Source organism: Ostrinia nubilalis, chromosome 26 (genome assembly GCF_963855985.1).
Source record: "Ostrinia nubilalis chromosome 26, ilOstNubi1.1, whole genome shotgun sequence".
NCBI lineage: Eukaryota > Metazoa > Arthropoda > Insecta > Lepidoptera > Crambidae > Ostrinia > Ostrinia nubilalis.
In genome coordinates this window covers 1,135,871-1,155,526 of record NC_087113.1, presented here as the reverse complement: position 1 = coordinate 1,155,526, position 19,656 = coordinate 1,135,871, and the positions used below count along the sequence as shown (strand labels likewise).

Sequence of the window (19,656 nt, the reverse complement as noted above, 5' to 3'; positions counted from 1 at the left end):
TGTAAACAAACAGTGCGGTTGTGTTTTTAATTGCTTTTATCGATTTATAAGTATTTTAATCCATTATTTCCGTAAAATAAGTAGTGTTGAAGTGTATAAAAATAATATTTATCAATTAATATCTCTTTCAATGTTCTTTAGAAATTAAAAAGATGTTAGGACAGAGACCGAAGTTTATCCGCCCCGGTAAGTTTTCACACATAACTTTATTGTTAATACCTTTGAAAAGAGCATTTTTAAATGTTATTATTATTTAAAGTAATTCGTGATTATTTTTTTTTTAATATTGCGCGCAAAATTTTCTTGTCATAACCTAAAAAGTAACTTGAAAAGAATGTTGCTAATACATGATTTTATAATAAACTAGCGACCCGCCTCTGCTTCGCACAGTTACAATGTATTATACTTAAAAACCTTGCTCTTGAATCACTCTATCTATTTAAAAAACTACATCAAAATCCGTTGCATAGTTTTAAATATCTAAGCATACATAGGGACAGACGGACAGGAAAGCGACTTTGTTTTGTAATATGTGGTGATGTACATACAACGGCACATTTAACTTCTGGACTTCTAATAAATGCCTGTTGCTGGTAATCAAAAGTAATAACTTAGAGTAGGCGCACACCGTTGATTTTTCGTCGGCCGATAGTTTAGTTGGGCAGTGGATCAGTATGGGCATGTATGGGAGTGAGCACACTACACCGATTCGATTTGGCCGATTCTTCATACAATTTAAAATCGGGCACAACTATCGGCCAACTAAAAATCAACGGTGTGCACCTACTCTTAGTGAGACAGTTTTTCCAGTTACTAAACAAATGCTATTGAGTCAACTGTATTGAGAATTCATTATTTAATGACTGATTTATTTCAGGTGACGATGATCCCCTATACCCAACGCGCAACAAAGATGGTGTCATAGAAACGCTGATAAATCCGAACACAGACTCAGCGTTGGCAACCGACAACGATGCTCGGTCCAACTTTGTTTACAACCGTCACCATCACTTACCGTTGGAGACTCAACGGCAAAGATTACCGGTGTTCCAGTACCGGAATCATGTCTTGTATTTGTTGGAGAAGTATCAAACGTTGGTCCTGATCGGTGAAACTGGATGTGGAAAGTCAACTCAAGTTCCTCAGGTAAGTGCTTTAGTATACTTACCTTAATAACCATTATTTCTTTCAATATTTATGTTTATTTGTAAACACAAAGATTTATTTTAGGATGTATTGTTTCTGCTTGCTTTGAAGATGCCTACTTTATATTTATTGAATTGCATAATTTTACAAAATAATTATAATAGATCTCTTTTTCGTTCCATGATTATTTGTCTACTAAGAAATCTAGATTATCGAAAACATAGTCTATTTTTCTTTCATATTCAGTTGCCTAAACTAACTTTTGTAAATAATCGAAGTTTCTTCTATCAATAACCAACCGTGCTAGATTTGCGTCGATAAACGCCTTGCGTTTTTTATCAGATTAAAAAGTTCTTTTAACCGCTTGAGTCCCAGATGGCATTCATTAATGTCATAACAATTGATTATCTATTGTGTCTAGATTCGGGGGCCTTGAAGGATTAATCTTATAAAACCCCAGGCGTGTTTGTTTTTTCTGTCCCAAGTCCTCCTGCATAAATTGCACGCCATGTCTAACCATTACCTTAAAAATGACGTCAAGTAACTTTGCTAATAAGAAAACGGCAGGCGTCCTTCTATTCGTTTACCAATATTATTTACTAAGACATAGTCATGCCTTAATTAACCGCTGCCGCGTTGCCAAAAACTGTCGTCAAGTAACATTGCTAATAAAAATACGACAGGCACATTGTTTTTCTTTCTGTTGTGTTTATGTTTAACACCTTGTTAAATAAGAGTTATCTTAAGGCATTATTCAATGTTTGCCTGTTTATAATTCGTAAATATACACGTCACGTCACGTCTCTAGAATTGAGAACTCGATGGAGAGACTGGTGGTTCAGGGCCAGGTTGAAGGCAAGAAAGAGAGCACGCCGTCGATCGCCAAATCGCTCACAAAGGCCACTGAGTCCACCATTGTCCAGTGTACTCGCGACGCCTCTAACCGTCAGAAATGGAAGCACATCGCCTGAAGAGCTACCCTCGGAGATGAAATTTTAATTACCTCACCATGTACCTCGTCAGCGCAACCACGACCACTCTGACAAGAGTGCCCGACTAAGAAGAGAATTCGTAAATAATAAAATAATTTTCTATAACACCATCAGTGATCAGATGCTAGCTTAATACTCTTTGCAGAAGCGTTCCCATACAGCGTAGACATGTAACTTTGCTAAGTAAAAACGGCAGGCGCTTATTTGTTTACCAAGTCAACACGATCAGTCGGTTGCCCAGTGTTTGCCGCGGTTGTGTGTTAACACCTTGTTAAATAAGATAACGATAACAATATTTGCCCATTTAGTGCGGTGACTAATAGTGATACAATGATAACGTTTGAGTATCAATATCGACTATTCATTGCGATGAAACCTTTCTATGTTTATATTCTCCTTTCAGGTTGTCTTATAAAGATTTATTACTTTTTTCTTCTTTGTAAAAACTTCTTTTGTGCCAAACTTTTTACGTGTCACACGTAACGTGTGGTGTCCAAGTTTATTTCTCGTAATGAACATACAAAGAAAAAAATTATACATACAGCCGAACATAGAACCTCCTCCTTTTTTGAAGTCGGTTAAATTGACGCACGTCTGAATCGAACCCGGGACTACTGATTGTAACGCTTCATATTTTGTTAGAAGTGATCACGTCCTCTACCTATTACTTATACAGAAAATACTAATCTTTAATAGTTTTGAAACAAAGCTTTGAATTGAGTTTCTTTTTCATCAATCGAGTTTCAATGTCTAATTAAACATTGAAGGCGGGCCCAGTCACCAGAAAAAAACTATTTAAAAATTCAAACCAGCGATTGGCCCGTGGAGTGGACCAAGCTAAAAGTGGGCCAAGGCCACTGGAAGACTCAAAAATACCTCAAATATATTTTGTGGAAATACTGAACATGGGTTGTACAACCTATGCACTTGTTTTCTTTTGTGTAAGGAAGTCTAGGTGTACAGACGAACGTTTTTAGTCGAAAAACAATATTCTCTCGTACGATATTTCATCATTGACAACTCATCGCGTGTAGGGGCACCATGATAGGTCCATGTTAAATACATGGACATTTTCATACTAGATTTTTTATTATAGTTTTTCAGCAAAACGTCATCTATGCCGAAATGCATTCAACTTGGTTTATCAGTGATAAAAAAATTAACAGACAGTCCTACTCTGTGTGTAGTATTAGTATTTTTAAGTATTTATACAAAATCTTTGACTCATTAACATTAACTGACACAATATACTTTCAATTTATTCCCTGGTGGATATCAACAATTTTTTGTAAGTACGCTTTTTAGAACAGAATAAAAACTTCGTCCTTTTTTCAAGCCTGTAAAACGAAAAATAAAGATTATCCCGTTCCCTCCGGTTCTTAACTGTCGTGTGGTTACCCCAATCGCGTGATGGCTCCTCTCGCCGCGACTCGGTAGAATCTCGTTAACCTTTCACCTGTCATTGTTAGCAGCAGAATGACAAGTGTTTAACTGATAACTGTTGAGTTACAATATGAATTGAGTGTAAGCAAATCCTCCATTTGCATTTTCATCATCATCATTTCAGCCACAGGACGTCCACTGCTGAACATAGGCCTCCCCCAATGATTTACAGATTGATCGGTTGGTAGCGGCCTGCATTCAGCGCTTTCCTTCTACCTTTATGAGGTCGTTCCAACGCCTTCTTGCTTTCATTGTGGAGTCAATCCACCATGTGGGTGGACGTAACACCTTGCCTCTTTATATCAGGTAGAATACAGGGTGACAGGGATTTGACCTTTTCCTTGAATGGGGTAATACTAGAGATCATCATCATCATTATCATTTCAGCCACAGGACGTCCACTGCTGAACATAGGCCTCCCCCAATGACTTCCACATCGCACGGTTGGTAGCGGCCGGCATCCAGCGCCTTCCTGCTACCTTTACCAGGTCGTTGGTCCACCTTGTGGGTGAGGGATCATTAGCAACAAATAATGTCCAGTGAACCAGTTTGAACTCAGATTTTAAATCTTCTTTTTCCGTAGTCCTGACAAGGAACCCTTATTTTTTTAAATTGTATGCAGAACAAGGCAGGCATTTGACCGCAATTGCACCTGATGTTGTGTGAGATCTGCCTTGTAAGTGCTTATTCACTCTCGCCTTGACATTTTAGCGATAAAATTATTTCGTACTTTTCTATTAATCTCTTGGTCTTACACGTTTTTCTTTTTTTTTATTCCACAACGAGGAAACTCTTGGCCTGTATCTCACCTGATGGTAAGTGATGATCAGACCGAAGGTGGAAGCGAGCTTCACCCGGAATCCTCAACCACAGAGGAACTGGCTATCTTACCTCTAACTGCCGGAACACAACAATGCTGTTAACATTGTTGTTATAGCGACAGACTTAGGTAAGATGGTGGTAGCTAGCCAGGCGGACTTGGAACAAGCCCTACCACCAACCAAACCGAACAGAAAATTCTGCCCCCACTGGGAATCGAATCCGGGACCTCTACGTTTGGATCATCAAGCCAAAAACATTACCATCTTATTCTTTTGTAATAGTAGCCATATTGAAACAACAAACGTATATCTTGACTTGCAGTCGCTAGCGTATCCATCTTATGACGGAACGAAATAAAAATACGTCCATTCAGACGGCCGATTGAGTTAATTATTTAATCACCAGCAATCAACAGTCTTCAGGATGATCTAATTTGAGCTGAAAAACTGTTCGAATGGTCGTTATTAATTTACGGGTTATTCACGCAGTGGAGCTTAAAGTTTACAGTAATTAAAGTACTTTACACATAAAATTGACATACTTTTTATGAGTTCATGAGCTGTCAACAAAACGCCATGGGAATATCGCTATTCATTTACTTCAGAATCCCTACTAATATTATAAATGCGAAAGTTGTCTGTGTTTGTCTGTCTGTGTGACTTTCACGCCTAAACCACTGAACTGATTTTGATGAAATTTGGCATAGAGATAGTTTGAGTCCCGGGAAAGGACATAGGATAGTTCTTTTCCCGGTTTTTGACACGGACGTGTGCGATAAAGTTTTTCTGTAACGGAGATAACGCGGGCGAAGCCGCGGGCGGGAAGTTAGTTTTTTTTTATAAATAAGGAGCCTATGAAATCACATGAACCTATGAAGGCGCTGGACGCTAGCCACTGCCAATAGGCCAATCTGGAAATCATTGGGGGAGGCCTATGTTCAGCAGTGGACGTCCTGTGGCTGAAATGATGATGACGACGAAGTTCACTAAAATCTTCTTCTTCTTCTTATTCGTTACGCTCTTGGCAGAGCGGTCGTGGTCACGTTGAGGCGTTGTTCACATCGGTTGTAGAGGCGGATACAACTCTCCGCTCGATCTCCCGCCATCTCTCTCTGTTGGCAGACTGTCTGGTGCAGTTACTAAAATGGTTGTATATTTTATTAATTTTAAAGCAACAAAGGTTCATGATACAGTCAGTTAAAGATTAATATAATATTAGGCACAGAACACACGGTGAAACGCAATTGCAACGAAACTGCAACTTCTAGTTACTTTTGAGTGACCATTTCAAACCGGTTTCAAACAGGTCGCGTCATGTGTGGTCTCTCAACGGAATCTATGGCAGAAACTTAGATGCAACTCAAAATTAACTAGAAGTTGCAGTTTCGTTGCAATTGCGTTTCACCGTGTGTTCTGGGCCTTCGAGAAGTTGAGTATTGTAAAAAAATATTACTTGCTCGAGACGTTGCGAAGTTGCGAGTGTAATAGTTGCAGAGTAAAAGTCACCTCTTTCAACGTTAAATAAAGGCAATATTAAGGTCAACGTGTTCCTTTTACTACGGTTTATAATGACGTCATCATCATCAGGTCATTTAGTCTCCACTGCAGGAGCACGACCCTCTAACTTACCAGAGGCAAATGGGGTATTTGTCCTACACTCCCCACGCTGGCCAGACGGGTTGGGGAGGCCTGATGTTCGCATATTTGTCCCTTAGTCGCCTCTAAAAGAGTCACGTGAAAAAAAAAATTTATAAAAATGTAAAAAATATTAAAAAAGAAAAATAAATGAAAATAAAAATAAAATTGAAACAAAACAAGATCATAACAAAGTCAACATTCTTAAAACCTTGGCGAATCGACTTGGAAACGTCACAGACATAAAGGATTTTTTTAAAGTTGATTACCTCGGATTTCATTGAACCCACGATCGCTTTCCAGGCGACTCACTGATCATGAGTTCAATAGGCTAGATGACAAAATTTCAATTATTTGTCCGTCAGACAGATAATTAGAAAATGAAAGAAAATAAAAAATATGAATCTAATATTTTCTAATTATCTGTCTGACGGACTAAATAGAATTTCGATTTCATTACCCAGTCATCATCCCTATTCCTGCCAACGGTAATAGATTTTTTCAAGTTTCAAACATTTTAGTTCATTAAATTGCAACAAGATAAGTAGCCGAATTTTAACTTGATAAGGTATACTGTTTTAGCCTGCGTTTGCGTAAATTCTGTATACAAAACGGCAAATAATAATTAAGGGATAGGGAAGGGAAGAAAAAACGAATGAAAAAGAAATTTAAATAACTACTTTTTTATTTTAACATTCTCATAATAATGCACAAGCTTTTTATCGAGTTTTTTCTTTTGTCAATATGTATTTTATTTTTATTAATCTTTAGGTGTTTTTCCATGGGTGCGTGACAGTTTATATAAGTTTATATGATATAAATTCATTTCAATAACGTTCATATTGTATAATAAACGTATGTTATAATAACACTTGATATAATTTTTTAACATATAATGTTTACTTCATATAATAAATCATTTCTAATAATATCATTTCAGATACCAATCACAACGCATAAAGACATTTGATATAAACCTTACTTAATCTAAGACTCATTTGATGTAATTTTGTTTAATATAAATATTATTTCACATAACCATTACTTGTAATAAATATTATTTGTTATACTCTTTAATTGATATAATTTCTGATAGATATAACTTTAAGTATGTTCTTTTTTAGCTTGACTTATAAATGACTTTAGTGACAAAAACGAATCGCCGTAAAACCGACTCCACGTAGTCTTGTCTGCCCTACCCCTAGAGTGTAATTTAGAAGCGCGTAGGCACGGAGGGGCGAGGCGGCCCGCGGGCTGAGGAGCAGGTGGCTGGAAGCGAGGCGCCGCGGCTGAGGCTGGCCGGCGAAGCCGGCCAGCAAGCCGAAGACGCGGTGTCGAGCGAAAGCCATCTGCGACGATTAGCATGCGAGGGACCGCCAGAGCCCCGCAGTGCCGGAGCCGTGACAGAAGTCTCAAGTTTTTAGTCAAATTTGCATGCTGCATGCCTGCATGCCTGCATGCCTGCTTGCTTGCTTGCCTGCCTGCTTGCTTGCTTGCTTGCTTGCTTGCTTGCTTGCCTGCTTGCTTGCCTGCTTGCTAGCTTGCTTGCCTGCTTGCTTGCCTGCATGCTAGCTTGCTTGCTAGCTTGCTTGCTTGCTGCATGCAATGCTTATTATAACAAATGAACTTTATATAAAATTATTATTGTTATATGATTTAAGTTTTATAGGAAAAGAATTTTATCTCATTTGATTGTTCGACTTTTTATTTTTATATGATTTGAATGTTATTTGTTTTAAATAGTATACATTGTAAGTTTTATAGAAAATATTCATTATATCAAACCATTTTATATCAGTTAATAGTTATTTGTCTTAAAATTATTCGTTTTAAAATTATATTATTCGTTTATTATAGTAAATAATTATTATATTAAACGATTTTATATAATTTGATGTTATATCCTCTAAGTATTATATGATATGTAGTTATATCATACATTACACACCCTTTGTCCATTAAGTAGGTATTAATTAACTAATAGGCGCCTATAATAATAATTGCTCATTATCGTCATGATCAGAATAATACCTAATGAAATTATTATCACCTTCCTAAAACATGGTGTGACAGAAGTAAAGATAACAACAATAAATATAAATATTGTAATATTAATGATGGCGTCCATCGATACACAGATAACTTATCTTATCAAAATAAATTTTTATTTGAATAAAACATATAAATTATCTACTTTGTATGACTAATTATGTTTAGTTAATGTAAATAGTGCCGTCTCTTTCGGGTATTTTTTTTCTTATTCTGTCTTATTACTTCAAATGGTTTGAGTTTTTACGTTTCTTATTGTATTAAAAATAAGAATAAATAAAATTTTTTTTTAAAAAAATCTAGAAAATTTCCTATACTATACCTATCTATTAAAAAATAGAATAAGGGGCATTTCACGCGAAGCGGACAGCGAAAATCAAGTCAGGTTTTGGATTTTGTTCATATTTGGATTAAATGTACTGCTATATAATCTGAATGGATGTGCATCATTATATTTTTTTTATGAAGCTTAGTTTATTTTTTATGAGCGTTCAAAAAATTGATAAAATTTTAGGAACAGATTTTTCTGAAGCTATTACTGCTATTATTACATTTGATTAAAAACAAACTAACTATTGAACTTTTGAGAATAAATAACTGTGTTTCTTACTATTTACTACAAATTTGAAATTTCTTTTTTGTTCACATAGAAAACCGGAAGTAAAGTTTTAAAATCGAATTTTACAAAACTTCGGTATTTTTAATTTTTTTTATTTTTATTTTAAAATATACCTAGTAGTCTATAAATAACGTGTGTAAAGTTGTAGAATGGAGTCTGTATTGGTTTTTGATTTAGACGCAGTACAGTGCGAGCGCGCCGCAATGAGCGTCATACTGGCTATCGACATTTGGCTACTGTATAAAAATTATTTGTTCGAAAACAACTGAAACGTTAATATTGTTGCATGCATACTCTTAAACAATTATAATTTTGACTCAGCGAACTTCGTACCGTCTAACAGACAATGATTGTTGGCATTGACATGGTATTACGTCGCAGACCACCCACAACTTATTGGATAATACTATTAAAACATTACCCTTCTTTTTGGGTAGTCGGGATATGTTAGTCCGGGGTGCCAGTTAACTTCATGCCAAATTTCATTAAAATCTGTTCAGCCGTTCTTTGTTTTATACATAAAACAAAGTCGTGTTAGTTACACGATTTATAAGTCAAGAACGGTTCGGCAGATTTTGATATGGAGGTAGCGAGCCAACTACCTAAAAAAGAAGAATTATGTTTTTAGTGTATTATTCAATAAGATGTGATTTGGGTAGTCCGCGACGTAATACGCACCATCTCAATGCCAACAATCATTGTCTGTTAGACGGTACGAAGTTCGCCGAGTCAAAATTATAATTGTTTAAGAGTATGCATGCAACAATATTAACGTTTCAGTTGTTTTCGAACAAATAATTTTTATACAGTAGCCAAATGTCGATAGCCAGTATGACGCTCATTGCGGCGCGCTCGCACTGTACTGCGTCTAAATCAAAAACCAATACAGACTCCATTCTACAACTTTACACACGTTATTTATAGACTACTAGGTATATTTTAAAATAAAAATAAAAAAAATTAAAAATACCGAAGTTTTGTAAAATTCGATTTTAAAACTTTACTTCCGGTTTTCTATGTGAACAAAAAAGAAATTTCAAATTTGTAGTAAATAGTAAGAAACACAGTTATTTATTCTCAAAAGTTCAATAGTTAGTTTGTTTTTAATCAAATGTAATAATAGCAGTAATAGCTTCAGAAAAATCTGTTCCTAAAATTTTACCAATTTTTTGAACGCTCATAAAAAATAAACTAAGCTTCATAAAAAAATTATAATGATGCACATCCATTCAGGTCATATAGCAGTACATTTAATCCAAATATGAACAAAATCCAAAACCTGACTTGATTTTCGCTGTCCGCTTCGCGTGAAATGCCCCATAAGTTAATTAAAATTAATCATTATTCAAAATAACCGCAAATGATTTTGACGTGTTCTTTATAATAACTTTAAGATACAATGTTGCTTGGTTACATAAAGATACATTAATAATACTATACATTCCTATGTCGAAACTTTATCAAAAGAATTACTATTAAGCCGTTCTGAACAATAAAAATTTGATTAACCATTACGTACCTATACCATATAATACCATGTACGTTACTATCGTATCGGCTGATATCGCTCGTACCAGCATTCCAGTTTCTGGTTTGTTAATACGGTCCCTAAGTTTCGGGTCCCATTATTATGTCAATCGGCGACTTTTACATCTTTTGTCTAGACCTTGTGCAGACTAAAGTGAGCTTTAAGTGCGAGGGTTAAGGTCAGCTGTCGGTGTTCTGGTGCCAGCAAGAGTGAACGACGCGACCACACGAGCACACTACGCCCCGCGCGATCCAACGGTGCGCACGCATTGTGTTTGTCGCAGCATGCATACTTTCTGTGTATTTACAAAGATGTTTAAACCGACGAGTTCTGTGTACATGTGCTTGTGAAATAAGAAACAAACGGTCAATTCACTCGGCCATTCTTCGCGCGTTTTGTTTACACAACAACGTGAATGCGCCTCGATTTGTGTGTGAAACTGTGAACTGTGAAACTCCAGCGCCCATGGGCTCGAGAGAAAAAATCCACGCGATTTGACGCGGTAAAATGCATCTGTACTGCTCAAGCAACCTCTTTCGGATCGCCGAAAAAAACGAAATCGACTGGAGAACGAGAACGACTACGTTCATTTACAAGTTTTAAGTGTTTCAAGTGTTACGCATTGTTTTGAAGTTTCAAAATAGAACGATTCTGCGTGGGGTTTGCCGACACCGGAACGCCTGCTCCACATAAACCATCATCATCGTGGGGTATTTATAAAACCAATGTTTGTGCAGCGTTAAAATTACATCAGAAACCATATATTGTTACGAACACCACACGTGTCCAGTTTGCCCTTGTAGATAGTATTGGATTAGAACTTTCTATATATATATAAAACGGAATATAGTACAGCAAAATGATGTGGCCTTCGTCTCAAGCTAGTAAAATACTAACGTGTCTCTTACTAATAATAGTGGTATACTGCATTTATATGGATACGTTTTTGTTTTTGCGGATACAAAATTACAAAATTGACGGATTCCAAGTCCAGGAGAATGTGACTGTTCAGGAATCGTCTACGCGGAAGACTGACAGGGTGCTCCCGAATTACGAGGATGTGATTTGGGTACCGTGTAATATAAATCCGTTATGCCATCCCACTGTTAAGGGGCTTATGGTGGACCATATTAACCATTATATCTACGGACCATTCAGTGCCATAGTCGATGTAAGTCTCAGGATATCTGACAAGTTGTTATTCATCACGCCGAATATGATTTCTTTCTTCCACGTTCTCGTGGCAATAATCGGCGGGAAGCTCCTGACTTGCCAGAATTTGGCAGCTCGGCGGGTCGGGATCGTGTTATTTCAAATCAGAATGTTTTTAGACGACCTTGATGGCCATGTGGCGAGAGAACGAAAGCATATTAAAGGCGAGAGGTCAGAAGTCGGCACTTTGGGTTATTGGGTCGATGGGGTATGCGATTTGATAGGGGTGATTGCTATGATGACTGGTATAGTTATTTATTTGAAAAACAACCCTCCCAGGCGAGGGTACAAGGGTACTCCAGTCAGCACGCTGCCTTATCATCAGTTGAAAGAGATAAATTCCAGTGAGGATATCGAAAAGGACCACACTGCAGCGGAGATAGGCATTTCGTACAAAACTAAAGTGACCTTCCAAAGGATAGTTCAAGTATTAGGCTTATTTTCCGGCCAGATGGTTCTATCTTCTCTAGCTTGGAATAGATACATAGATATTTACCAGGATGTGCTTGAGAATTGTACTGAGTATGACGTGTTCAAAAGAGAAGCTACGTTTAAATCTGGTACGTTTTTTATGGCGACTTTACTGTGGAGGGTTGTGAATCCTCATAGCTACTTGCATTTGCTCTCTTTGGCGGTTTTCTGTGATAAGACTTGGTGTTTCTTGAAGGCGGTACATTATACAGGTTACTTAGCGTTAGTGGTCGCTGTGGGTACATCAGAGTATTTGGTCGAGAGCATCAGGACGTTTGTCACGAGTGGCGTAGATAGCTCATGATAGGTGTAAGTGTTGATAAGCTGTTACACGTTGACTTAGCTCAGGGTTTCTCAAAGTGGGGTACGCGAACTCCCATGTGCCAGACTTAAAATTGTCCAAAATCTATATCTTTAAAAGCGAAAGGTCACTCATTGACTGACTCATTCGTCACGAAATCTCAGAAACTACAAATGCTAGGGGTCTCAAAATTTTGCATGGGGAACCCCCTACCCCCCTTTTAGAACTTAGGTGCTCACTAAGACGGGATTTTGAAAAATTTAACCCCTAAGGGGGTAAAACGGGAACCACGCGTACGAAGTCGCGGGCGGCCGCTGGTTACTCCTAAACTTGACTCCATTTGCGACAAGAAACAGTGCTTGCTTCACTTAACATTTCTTTGGTAATTTGTTTTTAAACCTTTTTTTTTTCAATAGTCAACTTTATTATTTTCTTTGGGGGAAGGTATTTTAATTTGTTACTTTTAAGGGGTTCATGTAGTCGAACGTTTGAGAAACCCTGACTTAGTTGGTAATTTTGCGTCCATTGTTATTTACGGAGTTATGGGATTCCCAACGGGTTCCCTATTTAACTGTTATTGTTTCCCGGAAAGTATAACCTACTGTTGGAATTTCGGGACGATAAAGAAATTACATTCGCATTTTGATGGGAATGCCATTGTTATTAATACAAAAGTCTAGTTTGTTAGATAGTTAAGACATTGTGGTATATTTGGTGCCATTAACCTAAGTGTAAAGTTCGCTCGTTAACACGTTCACAGTTCAATCAAATTAGTGTAAAAAGGGTGACGTTTTTATTATTATCTGTAAGGAAATGTTTATATGTATAGTAATCACCAGATCGACTTTTATGAATCAGTATCGCTTTGTATTACAAATATTAAACAAATGTAGTATCAATCGTATTTGTATGATAACAAAAAGTGTGTTTATAAATCTCTCAAAATAAAATATGAAATTTTCTTCAAATAGAAAGCTTGTTTCGAAGTAATAAAGTTGAAATTAGTACGTTATTTTGGGTTACGATGATGTGCTGTCGATCGTATTCAATCCAATGCTTTACTTGTGAGTTTCAAATCTATTTACTTTCAATTAAAGATTTCGTTTTGAAGAAGTATCTCTCTTAAATCTAATATTAGTTGGTTATTTACATATTAGAATTAGAACAAGTTCAAATTAAATTCAAAAATTTTATAAAAAAAAATAAAACCGACTCCAAAAAACCTACACTAAAACGTAGAAAAATAATAATTACTAATTACCTACTTATTTATTAGGACGAATTAATTATTAATCTTTATGTAGGTATACCATGATTGATACTTCTGGAGTCGGTGCCAAGATTATGAAACATGTAAAGTTTGCCTGCACCGACTCCAAAAGTATCAATCATGGTATACCTACATAAATATTAATAATTAATTCGTCCTAATAAATAAGTAGGTAATTAGTAATTATTATTTTTCTACGTTTTAGTGTAGGTTTTTTGGAGTCGGTTTTATTTTTTTTTATAAAATTTTACTTATTTCTTGCTTTTTAGTTAACTAATTATTACCTTGATGTTACCACTGAAGGTAGGCAGTACACTGAGACCAAAAAAAATTGGTTCATAATCGGCGGAGATATTGCGTATAAAAAAGTTCATCCCCAATTTTCCACCCTTGGGGGTGAAATATTTTCTTCAAATTCGCATGAAACCACCCTTTTGATAATACCTATTCAACAAAAAATAATCGTTCAAATTGGTTTATAATCGGCGGAGATATTGCGTATAAAAAAGTTCATCCCCCATTTTCCACCCTTGGGGGTTGTTTTTTTGATTATTAAATTTAAATGGGACCACCCTTGAGATATTACCTATACGCCGAAAAAAGATTTGTTCAAATCGGTTCATAATTGGCGGAGTTATCGCGTAACAAACATAGAAAAAAAAAAAAAAAAAAAAAAAAAAAAAAAAAAAAAACATACGGGTCGAATTGAGAACCTCCTCCTTTTTTGAAGTCGGTTGAAAACAAATAACAAATGTCATTAAACCTTGATAGGTTAATATATTCACATAAATAATTATAGTTTCGGTTGCCATGTGTCTGTATAGTTTTATTAATAATATAACTAGTATTATGAATCGACGTTCATAATTAGATTCAAACGCAGGCTCACGTTCACATTTTGTTTATACAGGGTGTCCCAAAATTCGTCTACCCCTGTTACTGCACATTCACACAGTATTTTTCTTTTCACTTTAATTAATTATCTTTTAAACGCACGTATAATTTCTTCTTCGAAACCGAACAGCCTTATCCACGTTCTCCCGACCATGTGGGCCGATTGATGTCACGTTTGGGTTCAGCAGACGGGCGACTTAAACGCTAGTTTTACCACCATAGTGCCATAAAGTATAGTTCAAATATTATTAAACTCTGTACTTTTATTTCAAACACTGATCTATCGTAGGTATCAAACGTAGGAACGTTTAGCGATTTTTAAAGATGAGATTGCTTAAATTCTGTCGTACTTCCTTTCATATTTCTTTTAATTGTTAGTTTTTGTCTTATAGGTATGCAATAAATAGTATGTGTCGTACACATTATCTGTCATTCAATTAAAACTATAATTATGTGTTTTATCTGTAATAAAATTGCTTTTTAATGACTAGATTAAGAAGCAAAATATTTGTCATATTGTTTCAAAACAATTTACTATCGGCAGTAAATAAGTACATAATAAGTTTTAATACGCTGTAAATATTGATTGTCTTCGAGTGTATGCCTTGTTGGTTGTCCTATTAAATAAATAAAATTAAAAAATAATTATTGAGATATTGATTCAAGTCTGTCTTCTGTCTGTCATCCATTTGTCCGTAAAATATTACTAGATTTCCGATTTTTATACTTGCATATCAAGGCTTGCGGATTCTAAACAAAAAGACAAAAAACGTGTCAAATACTTAACCTCCATTATGCCTCGTCTATTCTTTCTTACTTTGCCTCAAGACGGCCTTAACCCAAGGGAAACTTCAAACAATAGCACAATGGGCTGATTTAAAATGCATTGATCATTTTGAATGCATTTAGTGAATGTAATGCGAAAATGTAGGTACTTTGTTCAGCGAAACTGTGTGTTATTTAGTGATGATAGATGCGAGTTTGCAACGAAAATGTGTAGTCTAGTGTGCTGTTAACTGTATGAACTATCCCGTTCTTTCATTTAATGACAGATACATGCAAAGTCACGTATCAATTTTTTTTTTAACTACTTGTACTATGAACCACGGTACTCAAAAATACACTGATACCTGATTTGGTGTCAAGTAATCATGTTTTCTATCTTTCTTTATTTTTTTATCTTATGTAGTACCTATTATTGTTATGCTATTTTGAAAATAAAAATAGTCTTATGTCGACTTTACGTCAATGAAAAATCGTATCTAAAGCCGGTCAAATAATACACTTGTATCTTTATGTTAATTTTTGGTTATCAATTTATTAATTTGATATGATAAAATGTGTGTCACTTGATGGATTATTCAGTTTAAACCGTTTATTTATAGTTAACTACATTTAATTTTTATCTGCGGTTTCTGCGAGTCATTGTGCGATTACTAGAACATTGTCAAGTTTATCAAAATCAGTCCAGTAATTTTACTTTCGCATTAATTGTAATATTAGCATATCTAGATGTTCTGTTGTTCAGAGACCCTGATTAAAATCTTCAGACTAAACGCAGCGTTTCAGACGCTCGTCTGTGTTGTCCTAAACGTGGGTCAGACTGACATGTGTTGATAATGGCGGCCTGCATTAGTTGGGAACCAGTTTCGTAATACCTGCTCCCTAAACTAAACCTTATCGTTTGAGCGTTAGAGACGTTAATTGATCGCGAGATTATTACATGTTTCAACGTCAGCACGATCGAAAGCACTGCAACGATGATTATGTAGTATCTTATACAGATGAAATAGGGTTTATTTTGCCACAAAAATGCATAGTCTGATGTGCTCTTGGCTGTAGGTTAATCGTAAAAATCGTGGATCTCGAAATTTTTTCCTTCAGATTTTAGGTGGTTAATGGAGTTTCGATTGTTTAGGATGAAAACATTAGTATGTATTAAATTAAATATTCTAGGGCATAATTTATACGGCCCCCATCTAGTAGTCTCACGAACTCACGACATTTGGCCCGAAAAATGTATTATTTTTAATAACAACGCAAAAGTTTTTGGCGCGCATTGCATCTCACCTGATGGAAAGTGACGATCAGGCCGAAGGTGGAAGCGAGCTTCACTCGGAATCCTCAACCGTAGAGGAACTGGCTATCTTACCTCTAACTGCCTGAACAATGCTGTTAACATTGTTGTTATGGCGACAGACTTTGGTAAAGGTGGTGGTAACTGAACTATTAGAAAAACATAGAAGGAGTTCGAAGTTAAGGATCGACTCTTGTCTTCTGATTAATTTCGTTGCGGGTCCAATGACAGTTTAACTTTCCCCCGGGACAATCTTGACCTTCACTGGTTGAGTCTTTATTGGCGGTCAAGCTGTAGATCCTGGCTACACAGGAGTTGCAGCGGTGGGAACGAGAGGTGGGAATAGTCCCGTAGCGTTTGTAATGTATGGAATATGTACTTTTTTCTTGGCATTTTATCTCAAAGACTTAGTTAATTAACCTATTATTACTGATGTAAACTTGAGGAAAACTAGCAATTTGGTATGCCATACCTGTGTATCAAAGAGTTGTATACAATTTCAATTTTCCTTCCTCATATGCATTATGAGGCACAGTAAACGCATCATAGCACGTATTTCAAATTGTATAAGGCACAGTGTAGCTTTAGGTACCTTTTATATAATATACTAGGCATTATGTATGGAAGAGCAGTAGTAATTTAAACTAATATTCTTACAGGATTGTTTATGACTGACTGATTCGTTATAAAAAGCTGAATCTCTCGAATTAAATTTTTCTTTCATATCCAATTTTTCAGATGTTTTTTGCATACTTACTCAAGTGTTTAGGTACTACACCCTGTATCTGTTTAAAAAAAAAAATCATTTGTGTTTAATCAATTTTAATGAAAAGGCAGACGGAGTTACTTTCGCATTTAATTATTAGTATAGTTACCTAAATAAATATGTTTTATGTCCAACTGCGTGAACGTAACGGTGTAATAATACCATTATTTTATTTCCGTCATCGTGATGCTGTTCTTACGTGTTCTTTACGATGTTTCACGCGTGATTCATTTTGAGACGCAAATAGTGACACGTGTGCAACATATACTTTAATATGTATGTTCTTTGCGTGACACGTGTAATCCATAGTAGACTAGACATTCCGCTGCAACTCCTGTGTAGCCAGGATCTACAGCTTGACCGCCATTAAAACTCAACCAGTGAAGGTCAAGTTTGTCCCTGGGAAAGTTAAACTGTCATTGGACCCGCAACGAAATTATGTAATTAGAAGAACATAGGAGGAGTTCGAAGTTTAGTCCACACATACGTACAGTAATTAAACAAATTGATAAAAATATCAATAAACGCAGTATTTGTAGGCGGTTTTATCACTGAAAAACGATTTATAATTGTTTTAAATGCAGAATGATTGTTCTAAAACTATGTATCTGAAGTACACGTTTAAATGAGAATTTCAATGATTATATTAGCATAACAGGTTTCTAGATTCAAAATGTCATTGAAGAAACAGCATTTGAAAGAATAGTAAACTAAATTAAAATTAATGAAGATGTGTACCTATTTAATGTTGGAAATCTATGTATATCTATAAACTAGCTTTTGTAGCCCAAAGCTAGTCTATATCTATAAAAGCGAAAGGTCACTGATTGACTGACTGACTCACTCATCACGAAATCTCAGAAACTACTTACAAGTGCTAGGAGTCTCAAAATTTTGCATGGGGGTTCATTTTAGAACGTAGGTGCTCACTAAGAACGTATTTTACGAAACTCTACCCCTAAGGGGGTAAAACGGGATCCACGCGTACGAAGTGCCGCTAGTGGTATTAATAAATAAATTAAGAGGCTGAAAAGGCGACTGAGTTTCTTCAGTCACTTCTCAGCACCAGCCCATATGTTGTCCCGAAGTGATGGTAGGGCAAGCTATATTGGGACGTGTATAAGTGTCTTGAAAAATGCCTACATATCTACTAATAAAAAGTTTTATATTGTCGTGAAGCAGTACGGGACCATTCCCACCTCTCGTTCTCACCGCTGCAACTCCTTTGTAGCTAGGATCTACAGCTTGACCGCTAATAAAAACCCAACCAGTGAAGGTCAAGTTTGTCCCGGGGGAAAGTTAAACTGTCATTGGTCCCGCAACGAATTCAATCAGAAGAACATGAGAGTTCGAGGACCTTATCCCGTAGTACTTAGGTTTTATTCAAAATGTGTAAAATCTATACTAATATTATAAATGCGAAAGTAACTCTGTCTGTCTTGCTTTCACGATTTTGATGAAATTTGGCATAGAGATAGTTTGAGTCCCGGGAAAGGACATACGATAGTTTTTATCCCGGTTTTTGAAACGGGGACGCGCGCGATAAAGTTTTTCTATAACAGACAAAATTCCACGCGGGCGAAGCCGCGGGCGGAAAGCTAGTTGCTCTATAAAAGCCTACTTACAAGGAAAAGTAGTTCTATGAATTTTAATTCATACCCACGCTTAGCCGCGGTTGGAAATGAAGTATCATTTTGCTATAGCGTAGGTTTATTATCTTCTCACTTAGTTCAGCAGGATGTGCATTTATATTTAGCTACATAAACTATCTTATTAGGTATATTAAATAACTGGAAATTCCTATGAGCAAAGGGTAACATAAAATGTTTGAATATTTCAATGAGAATTTATTGTAAAGCACAATAATGTTTCAGTAATTATGTATTTATAGGTCTAATTTAGTTTATTATAATTTAACATGGTAACCAGAAGCTATAAATACATTATTTTATGTACATATATGTGAATTGTTTCCTATTCAGTTTAAAATTAGGTATTGTGGTCTAAAATTATAATTTTGTGGTTTGGCACTATATTCGATGATCGTGTTGGTATTGTTGAAATTGTATGTGGTTTCGAACTTTGTTCCGTTAATCAATGAAAAGTGAGTTAAAACCTGAAAGTATAAATATTATTTTTGATGTCAGTCATCGTCAAATAGAATAGGTATTGTGGTTTAACTTTAAAATTATAATTTTGTGGTTTGGCACAATATTCGAAGATCGTGTTGGTTTTGTTTAAATTGAGTGTGGTTTCAAACTTTGTTTTGTTTATCCATAAAAAGTCAGTTAAAATCTGAAAGTAGAAATATTATTTTTGATGTACAGTCATCGTTAAATATTTCGTGACACCCGAAGTGGCCAAAAAGTTGTCAAAACAACCTTATTTCAGTTGTAACGAAGACGTGTTGCGAACTTCTTGCCTACTTTGGG

General features: G+C 35.9%; 2 protein-coding genes across 2 annotated transcripts in view; both read left to right on the top strand.

Annotated features, from left to right (window-relative positions):
- Positions 1-10,271: 10,271 nt before the first annotated feature.
- The window catches only part of LOC135084356 (probable ATP-dependent RNA helicase DHX35 homolog), a 53,559-nt gene continuing 44,174 nt past the window's right edge, over positions 10,272-19,656 (top strand). The window contains exon 1 of the mRNA XM_063979134.1: positions 10,272-10,943. The gene's annotated coding sequence lies outside the window, so the exon portion shown is untranslated. The remainder of the gene's footprint in view (positions 10,944-19,656) is intronic.
- LOC135084412 (ceramide phosphoethanolamine synthase) lies at positions 10,935-13,358 on the top strand. The gene has a single exon (XM_063979197.1). It carries the CDS (start codon positions 11,093-11,095, stop codon positions 12,218-12,220), a length of 1,128 nt encoding a protein of 375 aa, XP_063835267.1. The 5' UTR covers positions 10,935-11,092; the 3' UTR covers positions 12,221-13,358.

Excerpts from the sequence above, each read along its gene's own strand:
- LOC135084412 (XM_063979197.1), top strand. The coding sequence starts at position 11,093 with ATGATGTGGCCTTCGTCTCAAGCTAGTAAAATACTAACGTGTCTCTTA.